The 26266-nt window shown below is 35.9% G+C and overlaps 2 protein-coding genes across 8 annotated transcripts; one reads left to right on the forward strand and one right to left on the reverse strand.

Annotated features, from left to right (window-relative positions):
- Positions 1-5962: 5962 nt before the first annotated feature.
- On the reverse strand, positions 5963-13758 carry LOC125665482 (intersectin-1-like). Of its 7 annotated transcripts, none has more exons than XM_048898130.2 (4): positions 13606-13758; positions 10154-11678; positions 9823-9852; positions 5963-6449 (listed from the first exon to the last, which is right to left on the reverse strand). In XM_048898130.2, the coding sequence occupies exons 2-4, from the start codon at positions 11553-11555 to the stop codon at positions 6052-6054; spliced, it is 1830 nt and encodes a 609-aa protein (XP_048754087.1). In that variant the 5' UTR covers positions 11556-11678; positions 13606-13758; the 3' UTR covers positions 5963-6051. The 7 variants fall into 7 exon arrangements, with proteins under 7 accessions (XP_048754087.1, XP_048754086.1, XP_048754084.1 ...); XM_048898129.2 differs by lacking the exon at positions 13606-13758 and adding an exon at positions 12786-13343; XM_048898127.2 differs by lacking the exon at positions 13606-13758 and adding an exon at positions 12774-13343.
- Positions 13759-19892: 6134 nt separating this feature from the next.
- Positions 19893-22037, forward strand: LOC130050672 (mucin-2-like). Its single transcript, XM_056150881.1, has one exon. It carries the CDS (start codon positions 19893-19895, stop codon positions 22035-22037), a length of 2145 nt encoding a protein of 714 aa, XP_056006856.1.
- The last annotated feature ends 4229 nt before the right edge of the window (positions 22038-26266 follow it).

The raw sequence follows: 26266 nt of genomic DNA on the forward strand, positions 1-26266 counted from the left end.
ACATCTTCATTTGTCAGGCAGTTTTCCATGGTGAAGGTTTTATATACACATAATGTATAAGTGTTGAAAGATGCAAATATAAGCGTTTGTTGTGCATTGTTGTAAGGTGAAAAGAAACATGGATTGATCTTGCACATTTTCCAAAAACCCTGCATTCGAATCACAAAACAAAAATATATAATGGCAGAAAAAATAATTACTATACCGAACAAAATTTACATAATGTTTATATTTAATCGGAAGTATTTTATGTTTTCTTCTTCTTAAACTTTGGTCTACCGAGGAAGCATTCACAACATGTGTTTTATGAATATGTTGGCCAAGTTTATACGATTATTTATATAATGTTATATCATTATAGGTTCTTTATGTTCTGAAAAAGGAGAGAATACCAGTCTACATGAGGTTATATTGTGTTTGTATATCAAAAAGCATTTTCACTAATAGAGACCAATACACGTAATTTTCACTATTTTATTGTGCGAGGCGCGTCGATCGCTTTCAGCAACGATATTTGGTCACTAATTTCAAAGCAAACCGCTGAGCAAATCCTAATTAGAATTCATCGTAAAATAAAAACTACCGACAATTCGAACACAAACATGAACTCATCAAAAAGGTCATTTGCTATACTTTTACAAAATGCATTTACCTTTTCCTGTTTCCATCTATAGAGATATGTAAAACATCGATCTATTCAAACATTGAGAATAGAAGCGCAAGAAAAACATATGTGTCAAAACTGATATTTCCTTTTACATTGTAACATTGCTACGTATTGGAAATAATATTTATAGATGTTGAAAGCAGGGGATGTATGCTTTTCAAATATAAAAAAATTCTGATTCATGCAGTAAATTGAAAGAATCATATCAAGGGGAAAAATGGCCTTGCAACAAAACGTTGCATCATCTTTAAAAGAAGACATCTTTCACTTCTAATATAATTTCTAATCCAATTATTTTGTTTATTTGATTGATTTTTACCTAAATAAAGAAAAAGCAAAATGTAAAAGATATAATATATTAACCATATGTATTATGCCTGTAGTTTAAAACATTTAGAGAAACCCCTTTTGCATAGTCCTGTTTTTACGCACTACCGGTCAAATTGACAGGTGTGGTAGAAAAGGGTTAAGTACATGTAAGACAAGTATATGAACTATTTGAATGTTAACAAAGGCAGAGACATTTTTATCGTAATCGTAAGATTTTGTTGTGAAAATGGCCACTGATATTTGTTCGTCGTCTGTATATTGGATAATATCGTAGATCAGTTTTATATTTTCACTAATATTTGTACCTTTAATAAAACCAGTTTGATTGGGATGAATACTGATAATTGTCAAATATTCTTTTTCTTTGCGATTTTATTTGCTATTGAATCTGATGCAATTTCATAAAACAATCAACAACTCTTTTCTATTCGCTTTGCTGTCTGACGTGGTTCATGCCGATTGCTAGGTCATTCTTGGTAGATTGATTTTGACTACGGATTACTCTGTTTATCTGATCAAGATATAGGACTCACGGGATGTGTGACCAGTCGACAGGGAATGCTTACTCCTCCTAGGCACCGGTATGTCCAGGGATCCGTATTTGCCATACTCTAATTTGTATTCCCTAAAGGAGTTATGGGATTGATAACTTTCACCTTTAACGCATATACACACCTTTCATTCTATGTTTTCTAATGTCTTCTAATTCTTGTTTCTTTTCTTCTAGAGAATTTATATCAAGGTCTTTTATATCTTGTTTTCGGTCTGATAGACTGGGATAGGATATTTCTTTTTTTTGTTTTACATTTTCAATTAAATCTTTAACAGTATTGAGAAAATGTTCATCATACAAAGCGTGTTATTAATATTATAGAGACTTTTACCCCATCGAAATCATTAATTTTTAATGAAAGACCTATCATTGAGTGATCAGATCGATAACTTGCATCTATACCATTTGCTGTAATATTTGACAGCATAGATTCTGATGTTTACAAACGTAAAATATACTTTGCATTAGATGATCATTTTACCTCCATGTAAATACCAGTGTAAGTCTGGGTAAAACTGTTCTAGAATATCAATACAATTATTGTTTTCCATAATATTAAACATTTCTATCTAGCGCTGGGATTATTATTAGGGTTATGATAGAAATAATTCAGGTTTAGATTCAGCACTAGGTTGAAATTTCCACAAATAACATTATTATCGTCAAACTCCTGTAACACCTCTTGGTGTTTTTTAAAAGAAGAATTGTCAGTGTTTGGTCCATATGAATTGTCTAACAATAGAATGATGTCCTCAATTTGTATCTGGAGAAGCAGATAGTTTCGTTCTGCATAAGCTTTTCTCGCCACAAACGTACAACGACATTATTAGCGAGCACAATTACAACCCCTTAGAATTCGAGAAAATGGAATTTAAAAAACATAAAAAATTTCTAATGTCAATTTCAGATTCTTGTGCGAAATGTGTGTCCTGAGGATTATCGATAAATGTCATTGTGCAAACTTTCAAATGGATAAAATCGTCTTTACGCTTTTTGATATTTACTATGCCTTGACATTTATTGGTATTATTTTAATTGACATGCTTATACAGTATTTTGACTAATACCTACAGTGGCCAATTCCACAAAAAATATTACGACTCGGATAAAATTTGTGTATGTCTTATACTCAACTGCGTGCAACTGTGTCTCGAATAAGATTGCCAGTTTTTCATTTATTTACTCGTATATACTTAAATTTTCCTGATTCAGAGATATATCGTTGAACTATTGTAAAAAAAAAATTCATCACAGTGCTTTAAAATTTTCATCTTAATCGTAAGACTTTTGTGAAAAGGGCCACTTAAGCTGCTACGAGTAATTCACAGGAGAGGAAAGAAGGGAAAAGAACAGGAAATGTCAAAAAGAAAAATGTGTAGCGAATGTACATGAATTTCCGGAAAGTTTAAAATAGGATTGGTCTAAAATATATGCATGTACTGTGAAATCGGAATCAATTAATTCTTTTGGTCCTGCTGATTTAGATGGTCTTTATTTCTTATACCTTTAGTGAAGGGTGAATCAACTAAATGAACAGTGATCAATCTCATAGCTCCTATAAAGGTGAAGATAACGAACAGTGATAAATCTCATAACGCATATAAACTGAACATAACGAACAGTGGTTTATCTCATAACTCCTATACGGAATACAAAATAAAGAGTTGGGCAAAAACGGACCCCTGGACATACCAGAGGTGGGGTCAAGCTCCTAGGAGATGTAAGCATTCCCTGTCTAGCGGTCACACCCGTCTTGGGTCTTAATCAGGTAAACGGAGTAATCCGTTGTCAAAACCAGTCTTCCAAGAACGGCCTTACAATCTATATGAAACAGGTCAGTCAGCATTTGACCCAATGATGAGTTATATTGGCAAATTAGATCAAAATAACGACCATAGAATTGTGTATTGCATTGCTTAATGTACTGCATTTACGACTCCTTTTGAGGAACATATTTGGCAGAAGTTGTGGAAAACTTTACATCACGGCTGAGTAGTGTTCGTTTGCTGACTCATTAGTACGAACCTAAACATGATAGACTTAACATATAAAATCATTTTTGTCAATTATTGACACATCCAGCAGTATTCTTACCACTTATACAAGTACATGGATACAAATGATGGTTAGCCACGATATTCATCTTAATAAACATGAATGATTAAGTGTGATTTCTAAAAGAGGAATTGATATATAGAATTCAATTGTGGGGAATTTCTGATGATCGAAATAAAATTTAAAACAATCCAATAAATGTGACAAATTAATTACATATATACTACTCAAAATTTGATAAGAATCATATATATTTTTCTGTTTAAAACATTAATAACTGCATAACTGGCAATATTGTGTCCAAGTGAAATCAAAAACGTCTTCAACAAACTTGCACGTGCATTTCATGCCACGAGAAATGCGTTTCTCATCACTGTTTATGCTTTTGCTACCTTTGCACGATTTTCACTCAGGCATCGGTGTCTGATTCTTTCTAAAAATTTCAAACTCACTTGAGTGTTTACACTACGTTTATCAACACAATGCCCCCTCAACGTGTAAGGCGTCGCCTGACGACAGAACAACTGGGCAGATGTATTGGAATGCTTGACGCTGGCTATTCACAACGTGACGTTGCAAATGCACTAAACGTCAACCAGAGCGTTATAAACAGGGCCTGGAACCGACAGCAAACTTTTGGTACAGCAGCACACCAACATGGGGGTGGTCGTCAGAGGTCGACAACCCAACGCCAAGACCATTTTGTGGCTCTTCAGGCACGACGCCATTCCTTCTGGACAGCAACCAGCCTACGTAACGACCTCCTGAACGCCTCGGGGGTAAATGTATCCACTCAGGCGATACGGAATCGGCTTCACAATGCAGGTCTCAACTCGAGAAGGGCATGTGTTCGAGTCCCTCTGACTGTTCGACACCGGCAAGTTCTGTTCACCGATGAGTCCAGGTATTGTTTGGACTTTACAGACAGGAGGCACCGAGTGTGGCGACGACAACATGAACGTTTCCATGATGCCAACATCAGTGAACATGACCGTTATGGTGGTGGTTCCATCATGGTCTGGGGTGGAATCAGCAGGGATGGAATAACAGATATTCATGTTCTGGAGAGAGGAACAATGACAGGGTGCGGTACCGGGATGAGATCCTCGATGTTTACGTCAGACCCTACGCTGGTGCTGTTGGCCTTGAGTTCATCCTGATGGATGATAACGCCCGTCCTCATCGCGCCAGGTTGGTGGAGCAGTACCTTCAGCAGGAGACAATTGTCCGTATGGACTGACCAGCGCGCTCCCCAGACTTGAAACCGATTGAGCATGTATGGAACATGCTGCGGGTTGCCCTTTCACGCCGTAGAGCACAACCCACGACTTTGGCAGAGCTCGGAAACGCCCTCGTGGAAGAGTGGAACAACCTTCCCATTGGAAAAATCCGGGTGCTTATTGACAGCATGGCTTGACGTTGTCAAGCCGTCATTGATGCAAGGGGAGGCAATACCCGGTATTGACACTTCATCGACTAATTGTAATGATGGACTATCCCCAAAAACTGTGTAATTCTTTCTCTGGTTTGCTGTTAACTTTTTGTAATGCCTTTTGGTGTTGTTATCAGATTTCAAGCATTCCGTATTGATAAAAGTTCATGCCGTTCATGAATTTTCATTCATAACCTGAGTAAACACGTTTCTGAGTCAAATTTATGTCTTTTGTTATGTTAGTGGTAAATTACACACATATAACCTAGTGATCCTTATCAAATTTTGAGTAGTATATATCGGAGAAAGAGAAATCATAACCGGGTGTAAATACATTGGTTTATTACATTTGGGGATTTAAAAATGTTCAGTACATCCATATTTTTATTATATCCGAATTCGTTATGACTGTTACAAGAAGAATTGCCCGGGATTCAGATAAAGAAATTGTTAAGTCCATAAATTCGCTACATTTGTATTTGTAGCAAGGAAGCTTTACTGTACATTACGTCAAATGTATGCATCTCATTTCTTCTTAGTGACCGTATGACTTATGTAACCCTGTAGGGTGTTGGGTCGTCGACGGAAGCAAGTTTCATTTTAACAAACCTACATGATCGAACGGCCAAGCACGTTGGTCATACATTGCTGGGAGATTTGGTTCTGCTGGACGTGACTTCAACCCAAGGGAAGTGGTGAAAGTAGGTATTCACATATAGTGAATAATTCATCCTAACATATATGAAATGAATGCTGAAAGTTATTACATACTTAAATGGAAATAAGGTCTTCTGCACAACCTTGTCTATAGTCTTTAGATAGACGTTGGATTGTGTAATTAGATATATGTTGTATTTGTTTTTATTCTCTCTCTCTTTCTCTTTCTCCCTGTTTCTCTCAGAACAACTCAATTACAATCAAAATATACTTCTTACCATTCACTTTAATTCAAACATGTTCTAGAATATCCAACATAATTTACAAAACAAAACAAGCCTGGGACTCATGAATCACTCATTTAACGGCGTCAGACAAGCCATGACGAACGCGCACCTGTTGAGTCTGAACAAGCACCTTGGGAAATCGTACCGTTTGTTGAGGTTTTGGTTTGACTGTTTTCTTCTTTGCTAGTTCGTCCTCAACTTTATCTGCTATCTCTTTCCGCTTGATTGAAATCAAAGTTTTCTTTAGGTCATCAACGCTTGCGCGAGTATGCACACGGCGCCATCGGTAGAGGGCCTGCTTGGCATGGACCTCCACTGTATCTCTAAGAAATGTATTGGTGATGTCTTCAATATCCTGGCGGAGGTTCTCTTCTCCCCGAGGGGGATGGAAGGGTAGAGCACGGTACAGGGTGATCCAGTCTTTGTCGATATTAACTGCTGTCACTCTCGTCGCCTTCTCTAATTTATCTGAAATTATCCAGAAAATTTATATATGCATGTACATGTATATCTATTCATGCATATTATATACAATGTAATAAATTTCTTAAAGCCCCTTCTAGATTAATCTATTATAAATTCTATTCTTCATTTAAGAAATGAACTTATTTTAGTCTATTATCCATCCCTCTAAAGCATCTAAATATTATGTTTCGATTGGCTTGAACCAAAAGCTGTATCTTCCAACGAAAGAAAATTAAGTATCAACACAATATCTACATAACAAATGGTGAAATTTCCAGGTAATTTTGAGAATGAATTGTTCAAAATATTGTCAAAAGCTGTTGATATTTTCTGTAAAAATAAATAAAGGGTATACTAAAGTTTGTTTTCATTTTACATGTAAATATATTCGTTCAAGCAAAATTTGCTAATACCTGAAAATAAAAGGAAAAAAAAAACCACACTACCTTTAATAACCACCGTGTATGTTATTTTGATAACCTCTATTGATAAAATTTCATACTTGAAACAACAATCATGGTTGAAATGTCCTTGACCGATATTTCATGCAAAGGTTACAAGCATTATTTTCCTCTAGAAGTATCTTAAAAATTGCCCCTTTTCTTGAGAATTTTTACAATGATATTTTGTTTTCAATTGAATGGACAATTGCTATTTGCGTCATTTGACTGGTACATAGTTTGATATTTCATGTACATGTAGCATACCAACAAAATATTTTGAGCTTGACGTGCATGGCGCATGTACCCGGTAATACAGTTAACGATTATTTGAAGGCAGTGTTTTAGTGGAGATTTTTAAAAGCGTTGCTAAAGGAAACATCCATTCATATATATGTCTATAGGTTCTTTCAATAAAGATATAGATGTTCTTCTAATACAGGTACACAGTATAGAGTGTCGCTAACGAATTGTTTTTTGTATGACTGAACAACTAGCTAGGCAGCGGAAAGTGCGATATAGTCGTTTTATATTACCTTTATGTCATAACTTATGGACCGAATACGGGATAAAAATCCAATTTCTAAATTACTAATGCATTATAATCAAGTCTGAAGTCGTGCTAGTATGATATTACCTACCATGAGGTGAATCTGTCTAAATGTTAATTCTATTAATGTTTTTGTAGTCCATTGGGAGACAATATTGTCAAATGAAAGGCGAAGATAACAAACAGTGATCAATCTCATAACTCCCATAAGCAATATAAAATAGAGTGTTGGAAAAACACGGACCTCTGGACACACCAGAGATGGAATCAGGTGCCTAGGAGGAGTAAGCATCCCCGGTCACACCCGCCGTGAGCCTTACATGTATATCCTGATCAGGTAAACGGAGTTATCCGTAGTCAAAATCATATTACACAATCATCGACTGTTGTTCGATAATGTGAGGATTTGTCATTCCAAGGAAACGCGGTGTTGGACGAGGGAACCGAAATTAATTATTGCGATTATTACAAAGTAAAATTTACAGACCACTTGGTATAATGAATATACACTAGATCGTTCTAGAATTTGATATATTGTATAGTATTCTTATAACTTATAGCAGCTTGTACTTTTGCATTAATTTGAGACTGACATTTCCCGTGTGAGACAACCATACGATATTTTTTCCTGTCTTATATTACTGCTACATGTAACACAGCACTATTAAAGATGACGTCATATTGTGTCACATGATCAAAACTATCATGGTAATGCTTTCTCCATATTTCGATCTGATACAGCTTTTCTGGGAACAAACTTTCTTTGTCTACTTTAACACTATTTTGCACATACATATTGTAGTGTAAAGCATTTTCGGGCCTACTCTTCATGACTGTTTACTTATAGTTTTTGCATTCATGTTCAAATTAGGATTTCGATAATTTCAAATATTCAAAAAACTCCAGAATTGATTCATTAAACAGTAAATGAAAAGTTAGAAAAGCAATCCTTCATCACTTACTCGTGTGGTGTAGGGAAATTCCAACTAGGCGACAAGATTCGTTGTATAGGACTCGGCAAAGTATCGTCCCAGACTGCGAATCTTGTCCCCTCGGTGGGCTTTCCTAATCCCACACTCATATACTGATGAAGAATTATATTAGTATCAGTATTGTTAGATTAAAACATATTATTTTACCATAAGACTGTAATTGACACGTAAATAAAACAGGAAGTTACTGAAGATATTTCTGTGTAATTGACACGGAGTTAGAACAGGCAGTTACTGAAAATATTTCTGTGCAATTAACACGTAGATAAAACAGGTAGTGATTGAAGATATTTCTGTGTAATTGACCTGGCGTTAAAACAGGCAGTTACTGAATATATTTCTGTGTAATTGACCCGGAGATAAAACGGGAAGTTACTGAAAATATTTCTGTGTAATTGACACGGAGATAAAACAGGAAGTTACTGAAGATATTCCTATGTAATTAACACGGAGATAAATTAGGAAGTTACTGAAGATATGTCTGTGTAATTGACACGGAGATTGATGTAAAACAGGAAGTTACTGAAGATATTCCTATGTAATTGACACGGAGATAAATTAGGAAGTTACTGAAGATATGTCTGTGTAATTGACACGGAGATTGATGTAAAACAGGAAGTTACTGAAGATATTCCTGTGTAATTGACACGGAGATAAATTAGGAAGTTACTGAAGATATGTCTGTGTAATTGACACGGAGATTGATGTAAAACAGGTAGTTACTGAAGATATTTCTGTGGGATGGACGAAACCAAAGGATGATTTTATTTATATATTTGTTTTAAGTTTCTTCGATAATTGTTTACACATATTCGGACATCACCAGCTGTAGGTGCAGTATTACAAATTTAGACCTTTGAATGAAACTCTGGGCTACAGCAGTAAGAGTTCTCTATCGTATCGACGCCTGTTGTCACACAGAATCTCGTTTTCGTAAGATCTCAATCAAATTACCCATAATTCCCATTTTAATACCTAGAATTTGACGAAAGATCATTCTCTACCTGTTTTACGTCTAAGGTTTGTTGCGGCCAAGGAACGACCAGGGTCGAAACCCACGCCCTCCTTATTACGAATCGAACGCTCTAACCGCGGAATTACCGCGACCTATAAGAAGGGCTATGTAAAAAGTGTGGGAAAATGAAAGATCTGGATTAGTGTGTTAGATATCGTACTGTTGGTTCGGAAACAAGCAAAGTGATTAGATAAACAATTAAAGATGAATGATTAATGACAGGGGAAAAACAAATACATAAAGTCAGGAAGATGTTAACAGTATATTATCTGAAATGGACAGCATACAGCATATGAAAAGCAGGATTAGATATTTCACTCAAGATTTTCATGAATTAACATGCGTTGTTAACTACTAGGTAGATATATTGAATTTTTACCATGGTCTGCAAAAGGCAAATCAGGAATTGCTGTAAATACAGAGGTGCATGCTGTTTATATACTAAATCTGCATGGTGCAATGTACTCTATTTATCTATACAAAAAATGATAGTAAATGTGCATACGACTGCTATTTTACTCTTCACTAATTTAACACTTTTGATTAATTGTTCTTGATCTAGTTAAAAAATAAGTCCCATATAAGGTACTGCTTTAAAATTCTTTTCATATAATACCAATGATTTTCCACTTTCTACTACATATAACAAAAATATATAGATACCAGTTTTGCACCAATTTTCAACATAAAATATTTACAGCATCACTCACCTATGATGGACCCCCTCTTCTTTCTCCCGCCCCCACCACCAGCTCCTTTATTGGTAAGGGGCATGTTGTAAAACAGTTTCTTCAGAACCTCTGGACTGGTTTTAAAACGATGTACTTCTCTCAATTTCAGTATATTTTTCTCCAGTCTTTCACATTCCACTTCCGTTCTCCTGAGTTCTCGTTTACCCTCACGTAGTTCCTCTTTAATCTCGCGTAATTGATCCTCCCTCTTATTTTTCAGTTCCCTTCGAAATTTCATGAATTCTAACTTACGTTTCACATCGTCGGATTTCCTCTCTAGAATGGGTCTCTTAAGTTTCAATTGTTCGATTTCGGACGTGATTTTTTCCACCTTCTCCCTCTCCTTTTGTGTAGAGTCGGTGAACTCCTTTCGCGCTTCATCTTTCTGAAGTTCTTTGATTTCCATTTCCATCGCCAGATCATGGAGATCTTCCCTAAATTGCTCTTCCTGGCGTCTGAGGCTCTTCTCCTTCGCTGCCACTCTCTTTAACTCACTTACGCATTCTTGGATATCACGCTTGCAAACTTTAAGTCGATGGTCTAAATGCGAAACTCGAACTTGTAAATCTCTCAACAATTTGCCGCAAGTTTCTTTCTTCTTTTCTAAGTCTGTGATATCGAATTGGATGAATGTTGCGTATCCGTCGTCTGCCTGAATCCACTTCCGAACCCCTATACAGGCATTTCTAATGTTCTCGCACGCTCCCGAGAACATCACTAGAAATGGAATATGACCACATTGCACACGTTCCGCTATTCTTCTAGGTACAGATCCTAACTCTGAAATTCGTAAACCGTCATTTTCAAACTTATCCATCATTACGGGGATGTCGTCCAGGTTGATTTTTATTGCCTCAGCAAGTTCGCGTCGTTGCTTTTCGTAATTTGTAGCAGTTTCGAGGTAATTGTCACCAACGATACCACAGAAACTTAGACAATACTTCTTCATGAATCCTAAGACAAGTAAAATCCCATTCATTATATCTTTGAATTTCTGTCGAATATATAACTCCACCTTATTCATGACCTCTAAGGTCGTCTGGACGGCTTCTTTATCTAGCTTTACCACCATCGTTGGGTCACCAATTGACCTTTCATACAAATCAAATACGTCTTTAAGTTGCTGCTTGGAAACAAGAATCCCCGTCTTTGCATGCCCCATCACTATCGTTAATGCCGGAAGCCAGAACTTGATTTCCTCGTCCGGTGATCTGTCCGCTCCGTAATACTCTAGCTCCACAAAGCGCAGATGGTTTTCAATCTTCTTCAGTGCTTCTTCCACGGCTTCATAGAAACTTTGGAGATTCTGCGGACGTTCTAGAGAAAGATTTTCTAGCGTCTGTCGTTTCCGGTGGAACGCTAGTCCAGTCTGGAGTGGCATGACAAAATAGTTTAATCTCCCCAATGTCTAACGTGGTCGCTTCTCCATCACATTCCTGTCACCCGTTGAATTTATTTCCACTTTCAGAAATCAAGAAAACACGAGTATCACCTCAAATCTTATCTAAAAAGAAATGATGTTGAATATCAAAATCAATTATACAAAAGTTTACTTTTAAACACACACCTCATATAAAGTCCGAGCAAATGCTGAAATTTTAACACAATCCCTTGTTGATCTGTAGGCATTTTCAAGACTTTAGAAGGTGTAAACAAATTATTCGGGCTTGTTTTGAAAAATCAAATTCTTTTCATTTTTAGAATCGAAAGAGAAATAAGAAATCAAACAATGCTGGACGCATGTATGCATATAAGCCCCAGTTTTTCTTTGTCATGAAATTCTTATAAAGCAGGGTTTTAATATGTTCATGTTATCCAGATTGAGAAGTTTTAATAAGAGGATTACAAATCTCCGTCAGCTCTTACATACCGCTGTATTATAAAAAGGATCTATCGTAAAGATTTTAAAGACTCAATATTAGTTTAAGTGACGTGTAGCGATTTTGATGTGTAGGTTTATTTCTGAAATGAAAGAGATAGAAAAAAAAAGAGAGGAATATAAACTATCTACAACATTAGTCACACCCCTCATACATCAAACTTTCGATATTCAGAGCTACTAAGAATTTAGATCGCCACAGACTTACCTAAGTGGGGCTGACAAGTACCATTACGTTACCACACTGAACTTATTTAACAGACGTCGCCATTGTTCACTCTGTTACTAAGAGTCCAAAAGTGAACTTTCTGTCAATAAGCAACAGGTGTTCCGCTAAAATGGCTCCATTGAACATTGTCTCGCAGGAAATGGTCCCGCCAAGATTAACACTCTCAACGAGGAGATTTATTAACTATCAAACTATTTGCCAATTACAGTCATTAACCCATGGTATTGGATTTTAAAACTATTTTGATTAGTACGTGCATATTTTTAATGTTGAAGATTTTAGATACACGTATTTTTTTGCAGGTGTGGATGATTTACAGATCCTCATTCTCATTTCATTTCATTCAAAATATACTAACATTCAGTAAAAAAAAAAACCAAATGTCTAAGAGAAAAAAATTAAACCAAACCATAATTACCAATAAAAAATAAAAAAAAAGAAAAAAGAAAAAAATAAAAGAAAGAAAAAGAAAAACAACAACGAATATGCACATAGAAGAATACACGAATCTCTCTCCCTCTCTATCTCCCTGGACGTTGTGAATTCTATGGTTTTTGTCCCCGGGCCCAAGTGGATACTCTTCCAAAAAGATTTAGAATTCTGAAAGTCTTCCTGTTATCACATTCATTCACAGCCTGGCGTGTGTACGCTATCTCTGTCTCAAATCTATAGATAAATGATGTGTACATTAACGTGTGTTTATCCCTTTTTCAGAACCGTCGGGAAATAAGAAATAAATCATGACGTAAGAATTATAAATATTAATTTGCTGAATTGAAATTATTTTTTGAAAGCAATTTTTAAATAAAAATTACAGAAACCAATTATTTATTAGTTTATGTCACCTGCTTGTTGTAGCATTTAAAATTCAATTTAAAGAGCGCACTCTCAAAATGATATAGTTTAAAAGGACGTCTAGATTTAATTTACTTTAATGGTATACACGGGCACGAGTATAAGAGGCGTTTTATTGATTGGAAACTTCTCCAATTTCAGAGTTGAACTGATTATGCCCTCTACACCGACGACACGCCGACCTTTGTTGCATGCATGACTCCCTCCCCCCCCCCCCCCCCCCCCTAAAAAAAACCCAACAACCCCAACATATTAATGTAATCAATTAAACCTTAGAGCGTTTGTAATACATTTCGAATGACAGAAAATCATGCATACTATATAATGTCAACGGAATTGAGGATGCTAGTGGATAAATAAAAAGAAAGATGTTGAATATGCCCACGATACCCCCCCCCCCCCTCCATCCCCCCTTCCCCCAAAAATTGCCATTCCGTGTATAATTTAGATACATATAAACTATCATACCTTTTGGAATCTGTAAAGGCTCCGGGGAGTGCGAGTCGTGTAAGGTTTTATACACCCTGCTGCATGTATCGCTGTCTGTAATAAATCGCCTTAGTGCAGTGAATTAAATCTATGAACATACATTTCTGATCCGGGTGTTCCATGTCTATATAAAACGACCATTTAAAATATTTAAATTGAAACGTTTTTTGAGCTAAGGCTCGTGTATAAACGGGGCGACACCTAATCGTAAGTCCGGACACGACACAGTTTTTGTTACCATTTATGATAACGAGATAGGGAAAAAAAAAAAACAAAGCTAGGGCATGTGGTGGGATTTTAGTAATTTAGTAATCAAGATTGAACTCAAATACACGAACAGCTGTATATCTGTCCACGTTGAATATAAATTTTTAAGGACAAAAGCTCCTATAATGAGGTGAAAAGTAAGGATTCCACTCCTATCAAAATCCCCTAAATATCGTATAGGATTAAAAACGCAATAAAATGAATCTCATATATATATAGAAATAACATTCTAATAAAAAAGAAATCTCACATAGGAATAACATTCTGATAAAATAAATCTCATAAATATCATATAGGAATAACATTCTGATAAAATAAACAATACAATAATTTTTCGTAGGATTATTAATCCCAATTGAAATATGTTAGGAATGATATCCCATATTGAAACTGGCAGGATGAAATATCCCCAAAACTGGAACCTTACCATGGAATATTTATCAATAGACAGTGATTAAGATTATTTCTCCTGCCCAAAAAATTAAAACGGTATTGCTTTGTGTGTGTGTGGTTTTGGTTTTTTTTTTTTTTTTTTTTGCTTTATACACTGTAACCCGGCATGTGTTTTCCAAAAATAAGTACATGTATAATGTTTCCCCAGTGTCAGAGAAGTGCTTCCCATCTTAATTAATAAACTTAACTACAACGATGCTTTTAGGAAATGGGTGTTGTTAACTGAAGCAATTCCAGCATTGCAATCAAATTGTCAGTGATGTTGCAACATGAGATTGATTTAATTATGTATGTATCAGCCTATTAATCCTTGATTTTATATAATAGCTAGTCCATTTAACGGAAATATGATCTAGGGTAACTGAGTCCCATTGTATAGCGGTGTACACATATGCTAGTGCATTCGTATTTCTAATCACAAACCTTGCATAAACGTTATTAGCAACAGACGTACATTTTGTCTGATGATGTTATTTATTTTTCTCTGAAAGCGATTGATATTTCAACAATAGCATGCGTCCTTTGTTGTTTATTAAGGAGGTATGCTACACCAGAGAAATTTGATATGGATGAAAAGTGGAGGATATGTACAACAATATTTTGAAATTGAAAGCTTTCAAAATATCCTTTATTTAGTAAAAAATGCAGTTTAAGTAGAAAGCAACCAGAAAAAATTAAAACCCCTGCTGGACTCGAACCCGCGATCTACAGTTCAGCAGTCGACGTGCTAACCTACCGAGCTAGACGATGATTTTTGAAATGAATAGACAAATTCTGCTGATATCTATATTTTCACACATGTTTCAAAAGGAAGTCAACCAATGCGACAATTTATTATGTAGCTAATAAATAGTCTAATATAAAATCTGCGTAAAATCTAGAGAATGTTAGCGTTCAATATCCTGAGAATTTATTGAACGCTAACTTTGCATTGTGTAAATTGTATTCTCCCAAAACATTCCGAGTATGAGCGTTCAATATTGACGTTACCGTAACGACGTAACCAAGCCAAAATGGCAGACGACGGTCCTCCGAATCTGACAGAGCCGGTATTTGATATTTACCTAAGCAAAATGTTTTACTGTACATAAATTATGATGTCCCCATTTACAAAATCAGTTTACATTTTTACAGCCAACTTGTGCCAGTATTCACCAATATAAGTTCAATAACCCTATGTATAGTACCTCCTTAATCGGGTGATGAAGGTAACAAGCATATTGCAGAAAAAAATCCTTATCCCGCTAACGCGGGTTATTTCGTTACTATGCTTTGACATGGACAACAACAGACGCAAACTTGACCATAAACCATTCAAGAAGGTTAAAAATTGTCTCAAAATAAAATTCAGTAAAACACAACTCATCAATACAATTTAGTGTGTTTGTCATGATACATTGGAGAACGAATGTATGTGCCGATAATGTAAGTATGGCAGCATAAGATAAGTGAATATAGCTATTAAGCAATAGAAATGCCATCTTGATCCCATGGGGGCTGAAAAAGCAGTAACCCCTCCCCCCCACCCCTCTCCGGAGATAACATTCTATGCAAAATTATACCAAATGTGCAATAAGACAATCACATGAACCACCCGTCACACAATGAAATTGAGGCGGTGATTTTGTTGCCCCAAATAACAATTCAAATCACCAATTGTGCCGAAATGAGGTACCAATTGCAACACAAAACTATTGGATTTCTGGAAGGCGCAAATCGCATCCTATGAAACTACATGTTAAAACAAAGTGCAAATTGCATATCAAAAGCACCAATTGTGCCGAAATTAGGTGCCAATTGCACCACATAACTATTAAAATTCTGAAAGGTGCAAATCGCACCCTATGAAAGTGTATATTAGAAAAATGCAAATTGCATATCAAAAGCACCAACTGTGCCAAAATTAGGTACCGATTGCACCACAAAACTATTCTTTGTTGTTTTATTGAGTGGTGAAAGTAGCAAACAATGCAGAAAAAAAATCATAGCGTTAGCAAGTTATGGAATAAACAGACAGAGACAGGTATATTGACAGCACAGGTCACGTGCAATAAACAGGTCATGTTGACAGGTATATGTAATGATGATTGATTGATGTTTTCCGCCACATTCAACATTTTTTCAGTTGTTTGGTGACGCCCAGTTTTTGTTGGTGGAAGAGAGAACCCAGATAGATACCATGTACCTGGGAAGAGACCACCGACCTTCCGAAAGTAAACTGGGAAACTTTCTCACCTACCAGCGCGTGTGATTTTGAGCGCGATGCTCTAACCACTCAGTCACGGAGGCCCATGATAATAATGATAATAATAATAATATATGTAATAATGAAAATGATAATAATAAAATTTATATGACGCCTTATATAAAACAAAGTACTCTAATGCTCTTTATAAGGGCAAGAAAAGGAGTGACGATAAACACAAGTAAATGAAATTAAATGACAGTATAACATACGCTCTTATATCTGTAAAATCATAAAAATAAAACATGTTTTTCCCAATCTCGTTATCATAATATGTAATTTACACATACACCGTATACACGTGTATTGGAGATTGTGTAGTAGTTACCCCATATAATATTGTTGGTTATGTACAGATAACCCACACTTTTAACAAAAGAAAACACGCCAAACTATGGTACAAACGTCAAACTGTCACAAAGAAAAGTGATAAATCTGGGTTGGACAATAAACAGTACTAATGCATTTAAAAATAAAATACCATATAGTGGGTTTTTTTTCCGCGGGGTGATAAATTTGGCTTATTTTAGTGGTTAGATAGCTTTCCGCCAAAATTTCACTCGCCAAATATCCACCCAATCGCGACTTCAGTATTTGCAACAGAGATAACTTTTCCATCTCCGCCAAAATTTATTCCGCTAAAACTATTACCATACCTTTGAGCCAGCAAATCGCATCATTTTAGACCCGTGGAAAACAAAATCCGATGTACGGCATAATTTTTTATTTTATCAAAAGGGTAAATCAGTTAAGAATGAGACAGAGAAGTGTAGAGTCTGCAGGAGTTGTAGTTACATCATTCCAATTCCCCACACCATGTTAGAATGTAATTTGAGAATTGGCTATACGGAAAAAAAAACTTTATTTGGCAGAGAGTTCCAGTGCTTTGCCGCCGCCTCCCTGAAAGATCTCATTCCATGTCTAGATGTGCTGTATTTGTATATTTAAAATTCCATGAACTGTTTTTTAAGACAACTAAATCTTGTAGGAATACTGGAGTAATGGTTTGAATGATTTTGAATATTAACGTTTATTTGGCTAGTATACGCACGTGGAGGTCGCTGTATGTTAGTGAACTGTAGAGAGAAAAAATAGTACTTCAGCATAAAAATTCATCCTCTCTGTTTGAACAGAAGGACTCAATATGAAAAACATTATGTCTTATAGTTCGGTCGTGTCCCGGAGGGGCTTCTAACGTATCATGGATCCTTTTAACCCTGAAATGACTTTTGTTTACAAGACAAAAGATGCAATTTATGTTTTGTTGATTGAACCAGATTAATGATCTGCAATATTTCTTCCTAATGAATGCAATAGATCAATATAAATAGGCATTTGATTCTTTTAAGAGAACGTTTGATAAATGGATCTCCATCAAAATCATTTAATAAAATACATTTTTCCAAATACAACTCCGGATGTCAGATCAGACACGCATTCAGAATGTCGATTTTCGTCTTGTTAATGATATATATTCCCTTTGTGATATGCTTGTCACAATATAAAGAAAACGAATTTACCTTCACAGACATCGTGTCAAAAGTAGAAGCTAGCAACGCGTATCGCGAATTTCCTCTGAGCCGGGGAGGAATCCCAAGCTTGCTGTGCGGGGTAGAATGCAGCACGACAGACACGTGTATAGGGATGGAGATTTGTGGCGGGATCTTATGTCGGTTATGGAAGGGGAGTTTCTTTTCCAATGTATCGGGGGATTCATCCTCTGACACGTGCCGACGTTATAGCAAGGTAGGATCTTCAGATCTAAACACTTTACAAGAGACTAGCTGCGCATGCTCAACGAGTATTTATGTCATACTGGTTTTGATACAATGCATTGTGTCTAAATGGTTTTAGGTAGATATATCCTTAAGGGTGTACTCTACATCGTAATGGCTGACTTCCTTTTAAAACATGGATGAAAATATGAATATCAGCAATATTTGTCTATTCGTTTAAAACATTCTCGCCTAGCTGAGTAGTTCAGTGGGTTAGCACGTCGACTGATGTAAAAGAGAAAAAACGCACGTCGACTGATGTACTATAGATCGCGTGTTCGAGTCCAGCATGGGTTTTAAATTTTCCCCAGATTGCTTTCAACTACATTTTTTGACTAAATAATGTAAATTTGAAAGTTTTTAATTTCAAAATATTGTTGTATATATCCTCCACTTTTCATCCATATTAAATTTCTGTGGTGTAGCATACCTCCTTAAGCAAAGGGCAACATCTTATGTAGTACACGTTTCACAAGCATTATGAGAGTACGTTACACTTGAATGATTCAATTACATGGACGCAGCATATGTAGAAAACACAAGTTACGTGACTTACACGTGATTTACACGAAATGTCACCAGGACTCATTCTGTTCAAGGTATTTCTTCGATATCATGGGACCAAATTAAAATCCTTAGAAAATTTCTGAGCGCCTAGATCACTGTAGTTTCTATGATTAAGATCAAGCATAAAAATAGCAAGGTTCAATCCAATATATTTCAACATGTATTAAATGTATTAATCCAATAAAACGGTTACATAGATTGATAGAACACACTTATTATTGCGATTCATGGCCAAGTAATTTTCATACCTTTAAGAATTTTCACTCGTATGAAAATATCACTTGCTGTAGGTGAAGTGATCTGTGCCGTAGCAGTGCAAATTTTCTATCGTGCCAATACCTGAGATTTTTTGAAAGGTACGAGTATGATTCGAAAGACGCGACTTTTATCTTTGAAAGCCGAACGTTTGGAGAAGGAATGGTTACTCCCTACCAATACGTCTTATGTTGTGACATGAGTGGGACTCGAACTCACGACTTGTTGTTATGAAATGCATACTATTTAATTTATCTTTATCTTTATTCTCCTTTGCTAGAAACACACAGAGTCATCGCCTGAAAACCAGAATCAATTAACTCCCATTAACGGTGTGTAATCTTTGCTGCTTATGAATTACATCATTTGATAACTTTGACAAAGAAGTTTTTAAATGAATTTCAAGCTTTCGAATTCATGCTATTTCAATGCATTTCATATCTATATGTGAATTGCTGGGTTTTTTCTTTTCAGAATATCAAACAACCCAATCAGCAACTATTGAGACAAATAATGATTCTGTAACTGAAACACTAGCATATGCAAACACTAGCTCTCATGTGCCTAAGGAAACAACATCAGAGACATCTATTTTAACAAACACTGACTCTACCATAAATGGATCAACTTCTACAGCAATCAATGCCTCGTTAACAACTCAGACTATAACACCAGAAAAAGCAACAAATAATGATTCTTTATCAATGCAAACTACATCCTCAACAATAAGTAGTGATTCTGTATCAACGGAATCAGGAGACCTGCATAGTACGACGACCAGTGGATCTATTACGACTGAACCTTCCATCACAACCGTCGCTGTTAGAACACCTGAATCAACAGTTACTGCAAATACTAGTCGCTCTGTACATGTAACAACTACAGATAGTTTATCTCCTATCACAACGAGCGACGTTTCAACAATATCAACTTCTGTGATAGCCATCCGTCCTGTAAAAACTACAAATACAAACGAGTTTTCTAGTACAACTGCTAACGCTTCCACAGCTGATTCAATAACACCAACCACTACAAGCACCAGACTTTCTATCACAAGTACCAACACGTCATTTCTCACAACAGCTTCCACCAGTCAATCAACTGAACCAATCGCAACAAAAATGAGCACTTCTGTAGCGACTACAAACACAGTATTTTCTTCCACAACAACTGATACTTCCACAACTGAATCAATAGCACCACCAAGTACAAAGAGCAGCTCTTCTGGCTTGACTACAGACATGTTATTTCCTATTTTAACAGCTGAACCTTCAACAGTTGCGCCAACACCACCAACTACTACAAAAGCCAGCACTTCTTCAACGACTATAAACTCGTTATTTCCTAAATCAACAGGTGCCACTTCCAGAACTGAATCTACATTTCCAATCACAACAAAATCGAGCACGCCTGCAATAATTACAAACACGTTTTTTCCTGTACCAACAACTGAGACTACTGAAACCGAATCAACACCACCACCAACTACAAAATCCAGTACTTCTTCAAGGACTACAACCTCATTATTTCCTAAATCAACAGGTGACACTTCCACAGTTGAATCTACAATTCCAACCCCTAGAAATATCAATGATGATGTAACTTCTACAAGCACGACAAATCATAAATCAACAACTAATGATTCAACAACAATACCAATAGTTACCAATACCAGCACTTTAAAAACGGCTGACTCTTTAACCACGGAATCAATAGCGCCAGTGACCACAAAAATCAATATTTCTGGAACAACTACTAACACGATATTTCGTACAACAACTAACTCTTCCAAAACTGAGTCAACAACACCGACAAGTACAAAAACGAGCACTTCTGCAACATTTAGAAATACATTATTTCCTATTTCAACAGCTGAAGCTTCAACAGTTGAGTCATCACCACCAACTACTACAAAATCCAATACTTCTTCAACGACTACAAGCTCGTTATTTCCGAAATCAACAGGTGACACTTCCACAGCTGAATCTACAATTCCAACCACTAGAAAGATCAGTGATGATGTAACTTCTACAAGCACGATAAATAATAAATCAACAACTAATGCTTCAACAACAATACCAATAGTTACCAATACCAGCACTTTAAAAACGGCTGACTCTTTCACCACGGAATCAATCGCGCCAGTGACCACAAAAATCAATATTTCTGGAACAACTACCAACACGATATTTCGTACAACAACTGAATCTTCCAAAACTGAGTCAACAACACTGACAAGTACAAAAACGAGCACTTCTACAACGTTTAGAAGTACGTTCTTTCCTATTTCAACAACAGAAGCTTCAATAGCTGAGTCAGCTACTCAAACAACTACAAAAGCCAGCGCTTCTTCAACGATTACAAACTCGTTATTTCGTAAACCAGCAGGTGACGCTTCCACAACTGAATCTACAAACCCAAACACTACAATGATCAACGATGATGTAGCGACTAGAAATACGCTATTTCCTGTACCAACAACTGAGGCTTCCAAAAGCGAGTCCACAACACCAGTCACAACAAAATCGAGCACATCTGCAATGGTTACATACACGCTATTTCCTGTATCAAGCGCTGAAGTCTCCACAACTGAATCAATAACATCGACAACACCAACAACTTCAAAACCCAGCACTTCTGTGACAACCAAATCCACAACATTTCCTATAACAACTCATGCTTCCACAGTTGAGTCAACAATACCAACAACTACAAAGATAAGCAATGCTATAACGACTACAAACACGTTATTTTCAAGAACAACAACTGGGGCGTTTAAAACTGAATCAACAACACCAACTACTGCAAAGACCGACACTTCTGTAGCGACTACAGACAATATTTCATAAACAAATGGATTACCCTTCAACAACTGAATCATCAACACTGACCTCTAGAAAGATAGGCAATTCTGTAACAACTACGGTATAAGCATGTTATTTTGTACAACAGTACACCGACCACTTCAAAAACCAGCACTGCTGCAATGTCTAACGTTAAGTCCTACCACAACAGCGATCATTTCCACAACTGAACAAACAGCACCGATTACTACAGGCGAAATGTTGTTTTGTCAATGTTTGTATTTTGAGTATTTCTATGTTGGACCTCTCTGCTAGCTTTGTAATTTATGACGCATATTTTGTAGAGTTCATTTTGGTTACACCTCAAAAAAGGTTGTTGTAATACATTGATTGTAGTTTCTTTGGGAGAAAGCACTCTTTGAGGGCATTATAGATGGACGTAAAGTCTTCCTTTACTTCCCCAGGAAGCATATCAAAATGTTTCGTTGAGTGGTCGCTCAAAAAAGCAGGTAGAGTTTGAAATTTCTTTCATTTATTATTATTATTATTATTTCATTCATTTATAAATCGCAAAATTACATATAGTTTCTATGCGCTGTACAATATTTGTGCTAATAATCAATGATAATATACCAATAAAAGACCTGCAAGAGCTATAAAGGAAACAATAAAACAATAGAAAGAATTTAAATAAAACATGGTAGTAAAATGACAAAGTGGTTGACTTTGACAAGATGCAATTGGCATACAGGTATTCGTATGCTGGATCAACATTCAGTGTGTAAGAGTTTGCACATGGGATCCTTGATATTGCGCTGAATTTTACATTCACAGGGCATATTCACGCTTGAACAAGTGTTTTTAGGTTCTTGTGGAATGCTCCATGTGCTTCAAACTCTCGAAGTTCCAGTAGCAGTTTATTCCACAATTGTGCACCTAGTGTTTTTATGGTTCTTGCATCGTATTTGTTTGATGTTTTCTTCACTACCAGTTTCCGTTGGTCGGATGATGATTTCAGGACATAGCTCTCTCATGTATGCTGGTGCTGAGAGAGAGTCTATTGACTTATGTATGGTTGTCAGCACTTTAAACACACCACGTTGATTTACAGGCAGCCAGTGTAGTTGTTGAAGTACCGGTGAAATTTGTTGTCTGTAGCAGGTTCTTGTGGGACAACGTACAGCGTTGTTCTGAGCCACTTATAGTCGGTGCATGGGGCGATCGGTCATGCCAAGCAGGAGGGCATTGTGATAGTCAAGGTGGGATATAACTGTTGCATTGATGACCTTCGCACACGCTTCCTGGGTGAGATGATGTTTCACCTTGGATATTCTCCTGATGTTGAAGTACATCAACAATTCGCCCTTAAATTTCTCTAAAAGTTTTGCAGCCCATCATTAATGTCCTCGTTCAGGTTACCGTAACAAAATGTTGATTTCAGTAGCACGATTTCTTTTTCTATTCCTGGTGGGAAATTGTTCGGATTATCCGGTTCCTGTCCACTTGGTTTAACAGTAAATTTGATGTCAATGTCAAAATTAACAGGTATTCATAGTCCCTACGCTGTCACCATAAAATATCACAAGGGTCCTCTTTGTATGATAATCGCGCCATAGTTCTCTTTATAACTTTATTTAAGAAATATTTCTTGTGGATATACACGAGGGTATGAACTAAGAAGCTTCACTTCATCAAAATATTCAATTACTTTTTACAGAAGTAAAGTGTTGACAAAACCCCCAAGTGTAGTTTAACAATTAACACTCGGAATATTATTTCATTTGATGAATTTAAAAACTGTCATTGTACACATAATAAGATATGAATTTCATCGCGATGCTTCACTGCGGCATAGATGTACCTCATAAAGCACCCAAGCACTTCATGAACGTATGCTGAAGTGAAGCTTTACAGTTCATACAATAGTGCATTATAAAAAAAAAATATTTCTAATATTCATATCCAGTGATCAGTCATTCAAAACATTATTTTGTTAAACACCACTCTGAATTCACGCACAAGTACTCAGAAGTTGAAATAAAAAATTATACTGGAGTTCCTCATTGACAATATCTTCGTGGTCTTTGATGATCAGGTCTTCCAACAGTCTGATGGAATTCCCATGGGCACAAATTGTGTTCATTTGTTAACAGACCTGTTTTTATATTCCTATGAAACAAAATTTATTCAAAAATTTCTACTTGAGAAGAAACAATATCTTGCTATGACCTTCAATTCAACATTTAGATATATTGACAACGTATCATCTATTAACAATGATAATATCCATTCATATGTCGATTCGATATATCCCCGTGAACTCGAAATAAAGAAGAAAACATATCTTGCCAAGGCCTTCAATTCAATATATAGATATATTGACGACGTATCATCTATTAACAATGATAATTTCTATTCATATGCCGATTCGATATATCCCTGTGAACTCGAAATAAAAGACATCACAGAGTCATCCACCTCTACATCATCCTCAGATATTTTATTGAAAATATATATCAACGACAAACTAACAACTCAACTTTATGATAAACGGGATGTTTTCAGCTTCTCCATCGTCAACTTCCCATATTTATGTAGCAATATTCCATTATCATATGCATATATTGTTTATATCTCTAAACTAATTCGATACACAAGAGCTTGTTCTGCGTATGATCAGTTTTTAGATCGAGGCAGGCTACTGACAAAAAAGTTGATGGTGCAAGGGTTTCAACAGTCTCGATTAAAGTCAGCAGTCCGCAAATTATATGGTCATTATAACAATCTAGATTGCCAATACAACCTATTATTGGGTTAAATGCTGTCTCACTTTTTTCATACCGATTGTTAGGCCGTTCTTGGCACACTAATTTTGACTACGGATAACTCCGTTTGCCTGATTAAGATACAGGGCTCACGGCGGGTGTGACCGGTCGACAGGGGATGCTTACTCCTCCTAGACACCTGACCCATCCCTGGTATATCCAGGGGTCCCTGTTCGCCCAACTCTCTATTGTGTATTGTTTATAGGAGTTATGAGATTGATCAATGTTCGTTATCTTCACTTCTCTCCATATTAAAACGTTCCATTCTCGATTAGAACAATTCCATTTCGCCGAGAACCATTCCGTTTAAACCATTCAGCGTTCTTTCTCCAATCAAAATCATTTGTTCCTAAAGCTGGTCAGTGTTCGTTCACACTGCTGTAGTAATACGCTACAGGGTCTGTATTATCATGTTCATTTGGAAAGCGGGAAAGCCAAAACAATGCTTAAGATTTAACGGATTCCAAATCATCGAAATATTGTGTGTGAAATTGCATCAAAAAATATTACTAGATGATTTAACGTAGTTCCACACTCCTGTGACGTCATAGGATTTTGCAAAGTCAATGATTTAATGACAGGAACATAAATTTTGTTGGAGCCTTTTTCATTAGTTATTGTAAAAAATATTGTTATCCATAAAATATTTCAAAAGTCTTAGTTATATTTGAAAAGTCAATGATAAGTTTCAAAATATTGAATCCAAGGACAATAACTCTGTTTTCATTAAATTATTTTATCAAGTTCATTATGCGATAGATTTCCTTTATTCTTGACAAACATTTTATCAAGGTGATAAGGAATCATTATCTGTGTCTTTTCATGAAATTACATAAAATTTTAATCCCGAGTGATTTTGAATAGCTCAACTGTATGGTGCCAGACTTCATTTTTTTATGGGGGTATACATACTCTGGAAGCTATAGGTTTGAAATTATTAAGGAAAGGCATGGATTTTTTTTTCATAAATAACTATAACAGATGTACATCTACTAATATAAACAGAAAAAATGATATGTAAACCATGCAAAAAGGAAAATGCGTCCACATTTGTTTGTTTTTTAACATTTTGGAAAATAACGCGAATTCAATAATTTTGCACATATCATTCTAAAACTTGATGAACATATTGAAAATGACATGTGTTTTATTTATTGACATGTTTCCCAATAAATAAATGCAATTCAAAAAATATTTTGTTGTTTTTATTTTAAAATAACAACAAATAACTGTTTCCAATAAATTTCATAAAAATCTACATAGGGGTACACGACTTCAGTAGTGTCTGTAATGAAAATTAATATGGAAATCCTTAACTGTTTTGCCTTTTTTCATTACTCTGAATGTTAATTTATTGATTCCAAACAAAAAATGCTACCTAAACCCCAAAATTCCAGGACTAAGGACCCATCTTAAAACAATTTTGGATGGATTAACCAACAAAGATCA

This window comes from Ostrea edulis, chromosome 10 (assembly GCF_947568905.1).
Source record: "Ostrea edulis chromosome 10, xbOstEdul1.1, whole genome shotgun sequence".
NCBI lineage: Eukaryota > Metazoa > Mollusca > Bivalvia > Ostreida > Ostreidae > Ostrea > Ostrea edulis.